Consider the following 12500-nt stretch of genomic DNA (forward strand, 5'->3'; position numbering starts at 1 on the left):
CATCCCTTAGAAGGTATCGTTAAAAGATCATCAATTCCTAATGAAATGGATGTAGCAGTGGCTTGCTGGAAACCCAGAGTTTTTACTTGATCCAGGATGTGTGATGTATATGCCATTCCGAAGCGATCTATTAATCTGCTAATAAGTCGTTTAATGGCAGTTCCATCTATTACTTTATTGTGAAATACCAGATTGGCCCGTTCTGCCATAAGTACCCCCTTATTCCGCTGAGTGGACTTCGACAATGGGTTTGAGTCAATGATTGGAAAATTTCTTTTTCTCGATATTAATTTTCGTAGAAAGTCGCGTCAGGAACTATGGTACTAGTTGAACCGGAGAGACACGAATTGATACCGGTGTCATAGAACATAGAATTTTTGAGCTTAGATACCATATGATTGGGTATCATATGAGCAGGTCCGAAAAAACCCTTGTATAGCTTCTTCGATTTCTCGGTAAAGAGAAATATGACCAACAGTGGTTCGAATGTATATACAAAGAATTTTTTTTTTTACACTTTTTACTATTAGATAATGTCCATAAATCTCATGATATGTACCCAAAGATTCATAGTGAACTTCGATGGGAGCTTCTCTTGAAGCAATAACGCATTGATCTAGTCGCCACCGGAGCCACAAAGGACTATCTAAATTGATTCTTTTCTGCCGATAAGCTCCAATTGCATCGTAGGAATTACAAAAAAAGGGCTCCTTTGTATACTTATAGTTATTATCGTAAATTCTTTCATTTTGATAGTTTTTTCGATTCCATGGATTATACCTATTCGCACAAATACCTCGACGATTCCCGCTCGTTAATACATAGAGCCCAATAAGCATATCTTGAGTCGGTACGGAAATGGGATCCCCAATAGCTGGAGACAAGAGATTCATATGAGAAAACATAAGTAAACGAGCCTCCGCTTGCGCCTCTAAAGATAAAGGTACATGAACAGCCATTTGATCCCCATCAAAGTCTGCATTGAATCCCTTACAAACTAATGGATGTAAACAAATAGCGCGTCCTTCCACTAAAATAGGTTGGAATGCCTGTATACCTAATCTATGCAGAGTAGGCGCTCTATTCAGCAATACAGGATGTCCCTGCATAACTTCTTGCAGTATTTCCCATACAATCGGCCCTTTTTCCCGTTCCCGAATTTTACTCTTAGCAACTCCTATGTTCGGCGCAAGATGTTGTCTAATTAGACCGCGAATTACAAATGTCTGGAAAAGCTCTATTGCTATTTCGCGAGGCAATCCACAGCGATGTAATGAAAGTGAGGGGCCAACAAGAATGACAGAACGTCCCGAATAATCGACTCGTTTGCCAAGCAAAGTCTCACGAAATCTTCCCTCTTTGCCTTCAATTACATCTGAAAACGACTTGTAAACCTTATTATGATTATGACCGTCCCTCATTGGTTGTCCGCGGGTTCCATTATCAAGAAGTGTATCCACGGCTTCTTGTACCAATTTTTCCTGACACATTACTAATTCCCCTGGCGTAGATCTACTTGTTGTTAATAAATCGGTAAGAGTATTATTTCGATAGATAACTCTTCTATAGAGTTCATTAATATCCGAACTCATTAGTTTACCCCCATCTATCTGAATGATCGGTCTCAACTCGGGAGGAAGAACCGGTAATAGACATAAAACCATCCATTCTGGTTCTATATTTGTTCGAATAAAATGCTTAGCCAATTCCATGCGTCTAACCAAAAAATCCTTTCTTCTTCCAATTTTTCGATCTTCCCATTCATTACCCGCGAGGCCTTCTTCTCCTAATTCTTTCCATTCGACCAACGAATAATCGATAAGAATTCGCAAATCTAGATCGGTTAATTGTTCTCGAATAGCACCTGCTCCAGTAGAAATTTCTCGATTTCGAAATGTATCGAAACCTTGGGTAGTAAAAAAAAGTGGGATACTGTATTTCCAGGATTGAATTTCATATTCGAATGAACCTCGTAATCGTAAGAAAGTAGGTTTTTTAGCGATGGGCCTAGCAAAAGCAAAATTAGGATAGGGCCCTACAGGATCTCTCCCCCCCCCTCAAAATCGGACATGAGAGTTTCCTCTCATCCGGCTCAAGTAGTTACACCAAATAAAGATAAAGAAAGGAGTTCTCGCTTTCAAATTCTAGAACCCCCCCCAAAAAAAGGTCTACTCTTTACTCAAGTTCCAAAGAAACATTTCATTGATTCATTCTTCTTTTATTGATTTATATTTTCTTAATTCTTTATTCAATTCGAAATTAGGACATAAATGAAATGTGAAATTCTTGAGTAGTCTACTTCCCCTCGAATGATGAATCCTCTTAAATTAAAGGAGTGTCATAAGGGATTTACTTGTCTATGTACCCTTCCATTCGATCTCTTAGGTCCTGCCTTACCTTACCTCGACGGTTATACCACGATGCCCTTAACTTAAAGCCTAAGCCTATATGCGATGTATAGACTCCTGCAACCATGACATATTTGTTTACTTGAACATAATTTCATTTCTTTCTAAAAGAACTAAAAGAAATGAGAATGGTTAATTCCACAAAAGAAAGAAGTCTTTTTTTTTCACGAGGTACAACTCAAAATTCCTATTTATTTATTTTTACTGACTCGACCATAGACCAATTCCCTTTTTATTTGGGAGTATTGAATACACCCATAATTCTGAGCTTCATGTTACTCCTCCCAAGAGACATGTCATGTCAGATCCAGGGCATCCCAATTCGATTGAATGGGATGACAGTTTCTCATTGCTAATCGGTAAAATCATAATTTCGATCAAATCACACATCGCAGTATACTAGACCCTCTAATTCTTTAAGAGGTTTATCTAAAAGATTGGCGATATAACTAGGACGACGTTTCAAATACCATACATGAGTTACTGGACATGCCAGTTTTATGTATCCCATTTGATATCTTCGTATCCGATAATCAACAAATTCAACTCCGCATTGTTCACAAAATTTAGGGCCCTGCTTTTCATTTCCAATTACTCGATAATTTCCACAAGCGCAAATTCCACTTTTTATAGGTCCAAAAATTCTTTCACAAAATAATCCATCCTTTTCCGGTTTATTGGTTTTGTAATGAAAAGTATAGGGTTTTGTCACCTCTCCAACGGTTTCTCCATTAGGTAGGATTTTATTGGCCCAAGCACTTATTTGTTGGGGAGAAACTGAGCCAATTCGGAGTTGTTGATGTTTATATCGGTCGATCATAGAAGACAAATTCTGATTCATTCCGATTAAGCTTCCTTCCTATTAATCTGGAAGTTCTTCTCAGATACAAGGAAATGATTCAGTTCCAGAGCCAAAGATCGTAATTCTCGGACGAGCAATCGAAAAGATTCTGGAGCATTTTCAGGTTTAGGTATTGTTCCTCCAATGATCATAGTACCAAGTACTTCTTGGCGAGCTCTAATATGATCAGATTTATAAGTAAGCATTTCTTGTAAAATATGAGCAACACCAAATCCCTCTAGAGCCCAAACCTCCATTTCTCCTACCCGTTGTCCTCCTTGCTTGGACCTTCCTCTAAGTGGTTGTTGTGTAACAAGTGTATAATGTCCACTGGAACGCCCATGTATTTTATCATCAACTTGATGAATTAATTTCAAGATATAAGGTTTTCCTATTATAACAGGTTGTTCAAAAGGGTCCCCCGTTCTTCCATCAAATAGTCTGCTTTTTCCTGGATACTCGGGTTCAAATACCCATGGATTCGCTGTTTGCTTACCGGCTTCATATAATTCGGAAAACACTAGTTTTCTCGAAGCCTCTTGTTCATATCTCTCATCAAACGGTGCTATTCGATAATGTCTATCTAGTAGACTCCCTGCTAACCCAAGCGAGCATTCAAATATCTGTCCCACATTCATTCGTGAAGGGACTCCTAATGGGTTGAAGACCATATCAACAGGTCTTCCGTCTTGCAAATAAGGCATATCCTGTCTAGGTAAAATTTTGGAAATGATACCCTTATTTCCATGTCTTCCGGCTACTTTATCGCCTACTTTCATTTCGCGTTTCTGTGAAATATATACACGAATCGTTTCCGGATTATAACTAGAACCCCCTTTTTTCTGGATCCATCTCACATCGATGACTCGACCCCTCCCACCTATAGGTAATTTTAGACAAGTTTCCTTTGAAGTGGATACCTGAATCCCAAGTATGGCCCGTAATAATCTATCTTCTGGAGCATATGATGATTCTTTCGCCACCTGAGGCGTTAATTTACCTACTAAAATATCGCCCGTCTCCACCCAAGATCCCAGCATCACAATTCCATTTTTGTCTAAATTGCGGAGTAAATGGGCTTCTAGGTGCGATATTTCGTTAGTGATTCTTTCAGGACCTTGGCTTGTCACATGAGTCTGAATTTCATATTTTCGTATGTGAAAAGAAGTATAAATATCTTCATATACTAGACGCTCGCTAATGAGTACCGCATCCTCAAAATTGTAACCTTCCCATGGCATATAAGCTACTAATACGTTTTTGCCCAAAGCGAGTTCGCCACCAACCGTAGCGGCACCATCCGCTAAAATCTGTCCCTTTTTAATGCATTTACCCCGCTGAACCCGGGGAGTTTGATGCATACAAGTATTTTTGTTGGAACGTTGATACATAACTAATGGAATGCTTAGAGTATCCCCATTACCCGATAAAATAATCTTGTCAGTATCGGTAGAAATGATCTTTCCCTCTTGATCGGCTATAGCGGGAACCCCTGAATCTAGAGCCAATTGGCGTTCCAACCCAGTTCCAACAATGCACTTCTCGGAACGCGAAAGCGGAACTGCTTGGCGTTGCATATTAGAACTCATTAAAGCCCGATTCGCGTCATTATGCTCGATAAAAGGAATGAGGGAAGCTCCCATAGAAAAATATTGAAAAGGAAAAATACTTCGAAGATGAACTTGTTCCCATGCAATAGTCAGGAATTCTTGGCGGTATCGAGCCGGAACAACCTGTTCTTCCTGAATACCCTGATTCAAGGCCAAAGAATTTCCTGCCGCTACCATATAATATTCATCTCGACTTGGGGATAAATAAAGCATCTGTGCTTTTTTTGATCTCTCAAATATTTTATAAAATGGACTTTCTAGAGACCCCCAACGACCAATCCTGGCATGAATTGCTAAGGATCCAATAAGTCCAACATTGATTCCTTCAGACGTGTCAATTGGGCAAATGCGTCCATAGTAACTAGGATGGATATCTCGTATCCGAAAATTAGCAGTTCGCCCGGTCAATCCTCCGGGGCCCAAATAACTCAATTTTCTCCCATGAACTATTTGTGTCAATGGATTTGTTCGATCCAAAACTTGAGACAATGGGTGTAATCCGAAAAAGGATTCATAAGTGGTTGTTAATGGAGTCGAAGTTACCAAATTCTGAGGAGTCGGTATCAATTTATGCCTAATTGCTCCGCATATAGTTCCTCTAACTACATTTTCTAAACGAACCAGAGCCAATCCGAATTGATCTTGTAAGAGATCCGCTACAGAACGAATACGCTTATTTTTCAAATGATTCATATCGTCAAGTGTACCCATTCCAAATTTCATTCCAATCAAATGATCCGCAGCTGCCAATATATCTCGCGGTAACAAAAATGTATTGTTCTGAGGTATATTAAGATTCAGTCTCTGGTTCATATTTCGTCGACCAATCCTTCCTAATTCACATCTTTGCTGAAAGAATTTCTTTTGTAATTCCTTACACAAGGATTCAGAAAATACCGGATCCCCGCCTACACAAGAAAATTGTTGATAAAACTCCAAAATGGCATTTTCTTTTGACCCAATTTTTTTTTTTTCCTTATCGGTCAGGAAAGACAAGAAAATTTCAGGGTAGCAAACATTCTCTAGAATTTCTCTTAGATTCGAACCCATAGCTGATGATAGAACTAGAATAGATATTTTCTGTTTCCTACTTACACGAGCCCATATCCTTGCTTTTCTATCAATCTCTAATTCGAACCTCCCCCCCCAATCTGATATTATGGTACCAGTATAGACCGAAATTCCGTTAGGATCCAATTCTGATCGATAATAGATACCGGGGCTTTGCAATATTTGATTGATCACAATTCTGTATATTCCATTTACTATAGAAGTTCCGAGGGAGTTCATTAAAGGAATGTTTCCAATAAAAATTGTTTGTTCTTGCATATCCTTACTGGTTTTCCAAATTAATCCTGCGGATACATATAATTTAGAAGAATATGTGAGTGATTCATATACAGCATCCCTTTCTTTTATCAACGGTTCCACCAATTGATATGTTTCCACAAATAATTGAAATTCAATTTCTTGATCTGTATCTTCAATTTTTGGAAACTTATCAAGTTCTTCTGTTAAGCCCCGATCCATGAACCCACAAAATCCTTCAAATTGTATCTGATTCAACCCAGGTATTGTATACATTTCCCCATTTTCATTCCCGAGCATTTTTAATTTCCCATTTATCAAAAAAATCCCATTCTTTTCTCATTCTTCATCGAATCATATGAATCGATCTAATAATGATGGAATTGAATTTCTATTCTGTTTACTGAATCACATGAAATTTTATCTAACTCCATATACCATATAATATATATGGAATGTATGAAATGCGTATGAACGGAAGAAGAAAAATTATACTCAAATTTTAATTTATATTTATAACAAACAGCTACATAAAAGAATTGATAAATGCCATTTAGCCTTATGGAGTTTTGTATAGAATATCAAAAAAAAAAATAATAATTCAATTTCTACCATTATTATGATATTCCATATTCCAATCCGATTGAATACCAGAAAAATGAAATGAATTCCTGATTTGATCTGTTCGTTGAGATAAAGACAAAATAATCATAAAATATATATCGGGAGAGAGTTGATTTTTCTAGCACTTAATTTTTTCATAGATTCCATTGTTCTGTTCAAAAAATGATTCGCAGAGAAGAGAGATGTTTTTACCCATTTTTTAGTTTTTTATTTTTTAGTAGAATATTTAGAATATGATTGAAGTGCGTACGAAAAGAGGGCTTGTATTTATTAAACATATGCAGATATAGCATTTCTATTTATATATGTCTTTCCTCTTTTCTTTTTATTCCATTATAGCTCTCTAGTGGAGACAACACATGGCGTGCTCTATCAAAAATTCTATTTTTTCTTTAATTTTAATCTATTCAATGAAAAATTGAAACACGATAATTTCTTGCTGATTCCCTATGGACATCATATCTAGATAGATAAAATACCTCATTAGATAACTAGAGCTGTGTAACAACTTATGTTCGGGGGTTTACATAGACTCATAATTGCTGTTATATTATTATAATATAATTTATAATTATATAATTTATAATTGAAATTAAGAAAGTTTTTTTATTGAATTGAAAAATTGAAAAAAAAAAATCAATACTAATTAGTTATGTATCCATTTTTATTTTCTTATACCATTAGAGAAAGACAAGTGAAGAAGAATCGTCCATAAATTTGCCGTCAATAGTTAATAGTTAATGGTTCCAATTTTTTTGTCCTGCATTTTTACTTTTGTAACTGAGAATCCACATTTTCTTTTTCAATAGAAAAGAAAAAAGAAAGGGAAAGTTTTTGTTTTTAGATATTGTGTGTCTTGAGATACTATAACCAATTGAAGGTATGGATCCAATCTAAAAATAAAAAGGGGATACTCTCATTTTTTTGTTTGTAGCCTTTTGGCGACATGGCCGAGCGGTAAGGCGGGGGACTGCAAATCCCTTATTCCCCAGTTCAAATCCGGGTGTCGCCTGATCAACAAAAAACGCGAAATCCTATATTCTGTTTTGCTGATATAACTCGACCAATTTTCTCCGGCAAAAACAAGTGTAAGAAAAGGACTCTTGATACTTTCTTGATTATAAACTTGATTATAAACTTCCGGAGGTTTTGTTTTCTAAAGTGTTGTAAATCCTTACGTCTAGGATTCAAGGAAAAACTAGAGTAGTGGAAGGGAATGAGTAAATCTTGATATGGTAGCCCCTCCCCTACTAATAGAGGGGCTACTATCGGAGTCTTGAATTAGATTGGATAACGGGAGTGTTTAATTAACTAATGAATGGTTGTAGAAGGGTTGGAAGATACTTTGTATACAGACTGATGAAAGTCTCTGAGTGTTCAGGCATCCAATCAATATTAGATTGGATGGATAATTGGCTTTTACTTAATAAGGGACACCAAAAGAAAGAAGAAGTCTTATTATTGCTACATGTGAGTAACATTCTTTTGATACTTCCAAAAGTGTTACTGCGTATTTTGCTTGTGCTTAATGGTTCTCGATTTTACTAGAAATCATATAAGAACTTGTTATAAGCGGATTTATTGAAGTGTTTCATCAACGGTGGTGTGTCAGAATTCCCTTTTCCTTTTGACTCTGCACCGGTAATTCCACTATTATTAGTGAACAATAATGGAAAAATTCCTTCCTATTTGTTTCATATTCATAGAAATTAGGGGACATAATACACATGGATATAGTAAGTCTTGCTTGGGCTGCTTTAATGGTAGTCTTTACATTTTCCCTTTCACTCGTAGTATGGGGAAGAAGTGGACTCTAGGGGTACTTCTAATTGGGTTGAGGAATCAAACCGTATCAATTGTTTTCTAGATCGTTTTGCAAAGCCTTTTTAACTATTTTATTAGTCTTCATTTCGAAATTCTTGGATTCTAGTGGAGTAATGTATTCTATGAATAATACCCTTTCAATCAAAATCAAACAAACATTTCAATAATTCCCATGTTCGTATTTCGAAAGTAAAAGGGATACGGATGATAGGCAATTTATTAAAAAAAAAAAAGAATTCTTCCTAAATTTTCTATTTTGATGAACCAGCTCTTACCAGAGTTATATATGGACAATGAGGGACAAGGAACCCCCCCCCCTTTTTTTTTTCTGTATTTGTTTGTTTTTATTTCCTTCCCTCTTTACTGTTACTGTTCAAAGAGAAAAAAAGTAGTTCTTTTATTTAATAAGATCTTGCCTTAGTGTAGTCACATATTGCACACTTACCCCCTGTTTTATTTATTATTTTAGGAATTTTATTTATGCCATGCTTTATTGACTCATTTCATATCATGGATCAAAGAAAAGAAGTTAAATTAAAAATCGGTTCCATGAAATGAAAGAATTAGAAAATCGTAAGACTTGCCTTTCAATTATTTCAGATTGATTGAAATCAACACAAATAAAATAGATCAAGCGAAGAAATAAAATTGAGATACTATGTACATTACATATATTTCATTACATATATTTAATTGATATCGACATGTATGAAGATACATATTGTAGATTCATCTATATTAAGCTTGTATCTTTATACATTACAATAATAGATATGGATAGTATGGTAGAAAGATTCATATTTTTTTTCTACCATACTATCGAGTTTGATAGGATACTGCTGATTCTAGTCCATTCATTTTATTTAATTTATTTAAGACGTGAAATTGGAATCCTTTTTTTCTTAAATCCTTGATAAAAAGTCAAGTTTCATTCAAATTAATCACTTTGACTGACAGTTTTTACGTATATTATAAGTAAAAAGGCGGTAGGAACTAGAATGAACAGCGCTGTAGCAATAAATGCGAGAATATTTACTTCCATAATTTCATTGTTTTTTTTACTTCGCAATAACTCGGGATTTAATCCCATAGAGATGATAAATTTGTCGCTTGTAAATTCAATGCGATGACTTACATTTCAATGACATCGAATCGGATCAATATCATGAATAACAATATCTAAGCTATCAAATCGATTCACCGTCGAGAATTGAATAGTATAACATAGGAAGCTCTTTTATCCACACCGAATACAAAATTGGATTCCTGGCCCAATCAAAAGAATTCCTTTCCTTTATTTCTATATATTCTTTTCCACTCTTTCTTTTCGATAATCTACCGCCTTCCTTGTACAATCATCTGATGATGTATCATCTGACTGCTTTTCCACTTTCACCGTTTACAAATAGTTTACAAATAAACCCCAACAAAAAATGGAAAGGAAAAAATAAATAAAAAAGGCTATCCTTGGGAATGAAATTCTTTCATTTGTATTCCCTTTCACAGAAAATGGAGGGATCAATTGATGTATTTTTTTTTTATTGTATCCGTCGGGACTGACGGGGCTCGAACCCGCAGCTTCCGCCTTGACAGGGCGGTGCTCTGACCAATTGAACTACAATCCCAGGGCAATAAAGAAAAGTGTACAGCATAGATATTCTTATGATTTCATTCAAGCCATTTTCTATTTAAATTTTAGATTCGAATCGCCGTGTTGTAACAAACAAAGGCGCGAGTGATATATTGATATCCATACGGGTATGCGCTTTAGTGAGAGCAACGCGGATTACTAGTTACTAGTAATCCTTTCGTTATTGCCAAATCGATCGATAATCAATTTTAAAATGAAAAAAAAAAAAGAGTCTTTTTTCTTTACTTTACTCTTTCTTTTCATTAAACTTTATACTTAATGATCCTGATATGAATCTAGATCATTATCAAGGTCAGAATTTATGGGAACAAATAAATAGAACAAATAAAAAACAAATAGCGGTAGGGATGGATATATCAGAAAATTGGACTTTTTTTATTCTTCCCTAATTTTTTTGTTTGGCTTTTCTGGAAAACAAAATACAAAAAAATGGGCATTTTATGTTATGGCGGATCAGCGAATTATTGGGCCGAGCTGGATTTGAACCAGCGTAGACATATTGCCAACGAATTTACAGTCCGTCCCCATTAACCGCTCGGGCATCGACCCAGGAAGAATCAATTATAGGTTTATTGATAATCCATGATCAACTTCCTTTCGTAGTACCCTACCCCCAGGGGAAGTCGAATCCCCGCTGCCTCCTTGAAAGAGAGATGTCCTGAACCGCTAGACGATGGGGGCATATTTGCCTGACCGACATCATACTATGCTCATAGTATGAACAGTTTTTTGAAATTGTCAATATAATGGAATGATATGACTAGATCCGAAAGCTTTTTCCATCTTTTATGATTTTCCATTTTTGATTCATGATTTATACTCATAAATCATTCATTTGAATCGCCACTCTATTCTATATAGAAATAAATTAGATATAGAAATAAATTAGATAAATTCAATCTATTATATTATTATATTATATAAATCGATATTATAAAAAGAAACTAGATTATATTAATAATACAAAGTATAAGATCCTTTCGGGAAGTGATTGGTCTGACATAAACATAAAAAGGGGAGTTAAACTTCATTTCTTCCACTTTCATTCTTCATTTCTTCCACTTTCATTCATTGATTCACTCATTATTAAGATTAAGACGAGACAGGCGTATTTCTATCTCACACTAAGCCAGGAAATTAACAAAAAGTAAATCTGGAATTTTGGGAAGAGGGAGCAAGAAGTTATCGAAAATTATGTGTGTTTTTTTTTTTTTCTAAAAATTGGGTTCGGTGGACAAAGCAAATCTCTTCATCACATGTTTCGATAAAATATATTGGATCCATGTCGAATTGCTAAGGTACATCTATTAATCAAATCAAATAAATGAATTTCGTTCTGTTCTGATAAGCCAATTATGATCGGCCTTGAAACAATTCATTGCATTGATATTTATCAAATCCAATATCAATAAACCCATTTTACCCTCTACACGTTAAGTAAATTAGAATTCTCATTCCTGAATGAGCTACTAGCCACTATGAGTCTACTGCATATACTGCATATACTTATATATATATAACTTATATATATATATATAACTTATATATATATATATAAATAGATCTTATCGATTCATTCAGTAATTGAATCGAACGGCCCTTTTAACTCAGTGGTAGAGTAACGCCATGGTAAGGCGTAAGTCATCGGTTCAAATCCGATAAGGGGCTTTTGGCTTTTTTTTTCATAAAACTCCAGTGAAATAGTAGTATTCATATTTAAACGAAGAATAGGGGTGTTGTTTTTATTGGTAATAAAAAACCAACTGTATATGTATAATAATTTAATTAGAAACTGTATAATTTAACTCTAATAAGTTATTATCTAATAAGTTATTATTCTAATGAGTTAGAGTAGAGTAATTCTAAAAGAAAGTTGAACATTTGTTTATTATAATGAATAATGATAAGTCGTCTCTTGAATTGACAAATATATATATATATTTTTATTTTTATTTTGCATTATATTATTCCAATCAAATCCATTGTAAAGAATTGTAAAGATTAGAAATCAACAAAAGAAAAAGTAAGTGGATCTAACCCATTGAATCGTGACTATATCCACTATTCTGATATTAAAATTCGATAGAGATGAAATTGGAACAGTAGATTTCTTTTTTTTTTTCATATTTATTTGGACTCCACAAGAATCTGTCGATATTTCCGATTCAATCTTCTTGTTACTAGGAATAAATTAATATTCTATTCCTTTATAGAGAAAGAGAAACGTTTATTTC

General features: G+C 34.9%; 5 protein-coding genes and 5 non-coding genes across 10 annotated transcripts in view; 3 read left to right on the forward strand and 7 right to left on the reverse strand. All coding sequences in view use genetic code 11, as the record gives it.

Annotated features, from left to right (window-relative positions):
• rpoC2 (RNA polymerase beta'' subunit) overlaps positions 1 to 209 on the reverse strand; it is a 4197-nt gene extending 3988 nt beyond the window's left edge. The window contains exon 1 of the mRNA in view: positions 1 to 209. This exon is cut by the window's left edge and continues 3988 nt beyond it. Within this exon, the coding sequence (YP_009457851.1) occupies positions 1 to 209 (209 nt within the window).
• Positions 210 to 383: 174 nt separating this feature from the next.
• rpoC1 (RNA polymerase beta' subunit) lies at positions 384 to 3228 on the reverse strand. The gene is made up of 2 exons: positions 2797 to 3228; positions 384 to 2021 (listed from the first exon to the last, which is right to left on the reverse strand). Exons 1-2 carry the CDS (start codon positions 3226 to 3228, stop codon positions 384 to 386), a joined length of 2070 nt encoding a protein of 689 aa, YP_009457852.1.
• A 26-nt stretch (positions 3229 to 3254) lies between these two features.
• rpoB (RNA polymerase beta subunit) lies at positions 3255 to 6467 on the reverse strand. The gene has a single exon. The coding sequence runs from the start codon at positions 6465 to 6467 to the stop codon at positions 3255 to 3257; it is 3213 nt and encodes a 1070-aa protein (YP_009457853.1).
• Positions 6468 to 7731: 1264 nt separating this feature from the next.
• On the forward strand, positions 7732 to 7803 carry trnC-GCA. Its single transcript has one exon. It is a non-coding gene; the product is annotated as a tRNA-Cys (tRNA).
• Positions 7804 to 8518: 715 nt separating this feature from the next.
• On the forward strand, positions 8519 to 8608 carry petN (cytochrome b6/f complex subunit VIII). Its single transcript has one exon. It carries the CDS (start codon positions 8519 to 8521, stop codon positions 8606 to 8608), a length of 90 nt encoding a protein of 29 aa, YP_009457854.1.
• Positions 8609 to 9552: 944 nt separating this feature from the next.
• Positions 9553 to 9657, reverse strand: psbM (PSII low MW protein M). Its single transcript has one exon. It carries the CDS (start codon positions 9655 to 9657, stop codon positions 9553 to 9555), a length of 105 nt encoding a protein of 34 aa, YP_009457855.1.
• Positions 9658 to 10166: 509 nt separating this feature from the next.
• On the reverse strand, positions 10167 to 10240 carry trnD-GUC. Its single transcript has one exon. It is a non-coding gene; the product is annotated as a tRNA-Asp (tRNA).
• Positions 10241 to 10731: 491 nt separating this feature from the next.
• trnY-GUA lies at positions 10732 to 10815 on the reverse strand. The gene has a single exon. It is a non-coding gene; the product is annotated as a tRNA-Tyr (tRNA).
• A 59-nt stretch (positions 10816 to 10874) lies between these two features.
• trnE-UUC lies at positions 10875 to 10947 on the reverse strand. Its single transcript has one exon. It is a non-coding gene; the product is annotated as a tRNA-Glu (tRNA).
• Positions 10948 to 11862: 915 nt separating this feature from the next.
• trnT-GGU lies at positions 11863 to 11934 on the forward strand. The gene has a single exon. It is a non-coding gene; the product is annotated as a tRNA-Thr (tRNA).
• The last annotated feature ends 566 nt before the right edge of the window (positions 11935 to 12500 follow it).

Source organism: Durio zibethinus, chloroplast (assembly GCF_047325235.1).
Source record: "Durio zibethinus chloroplast, complete genome".
Lineage (NCBI taxonomy): Eukaryota > Viridiplantae > Streptophyta > Magnoliopsida > Malvales > Malvaceae > Durio > Durio zibethinus.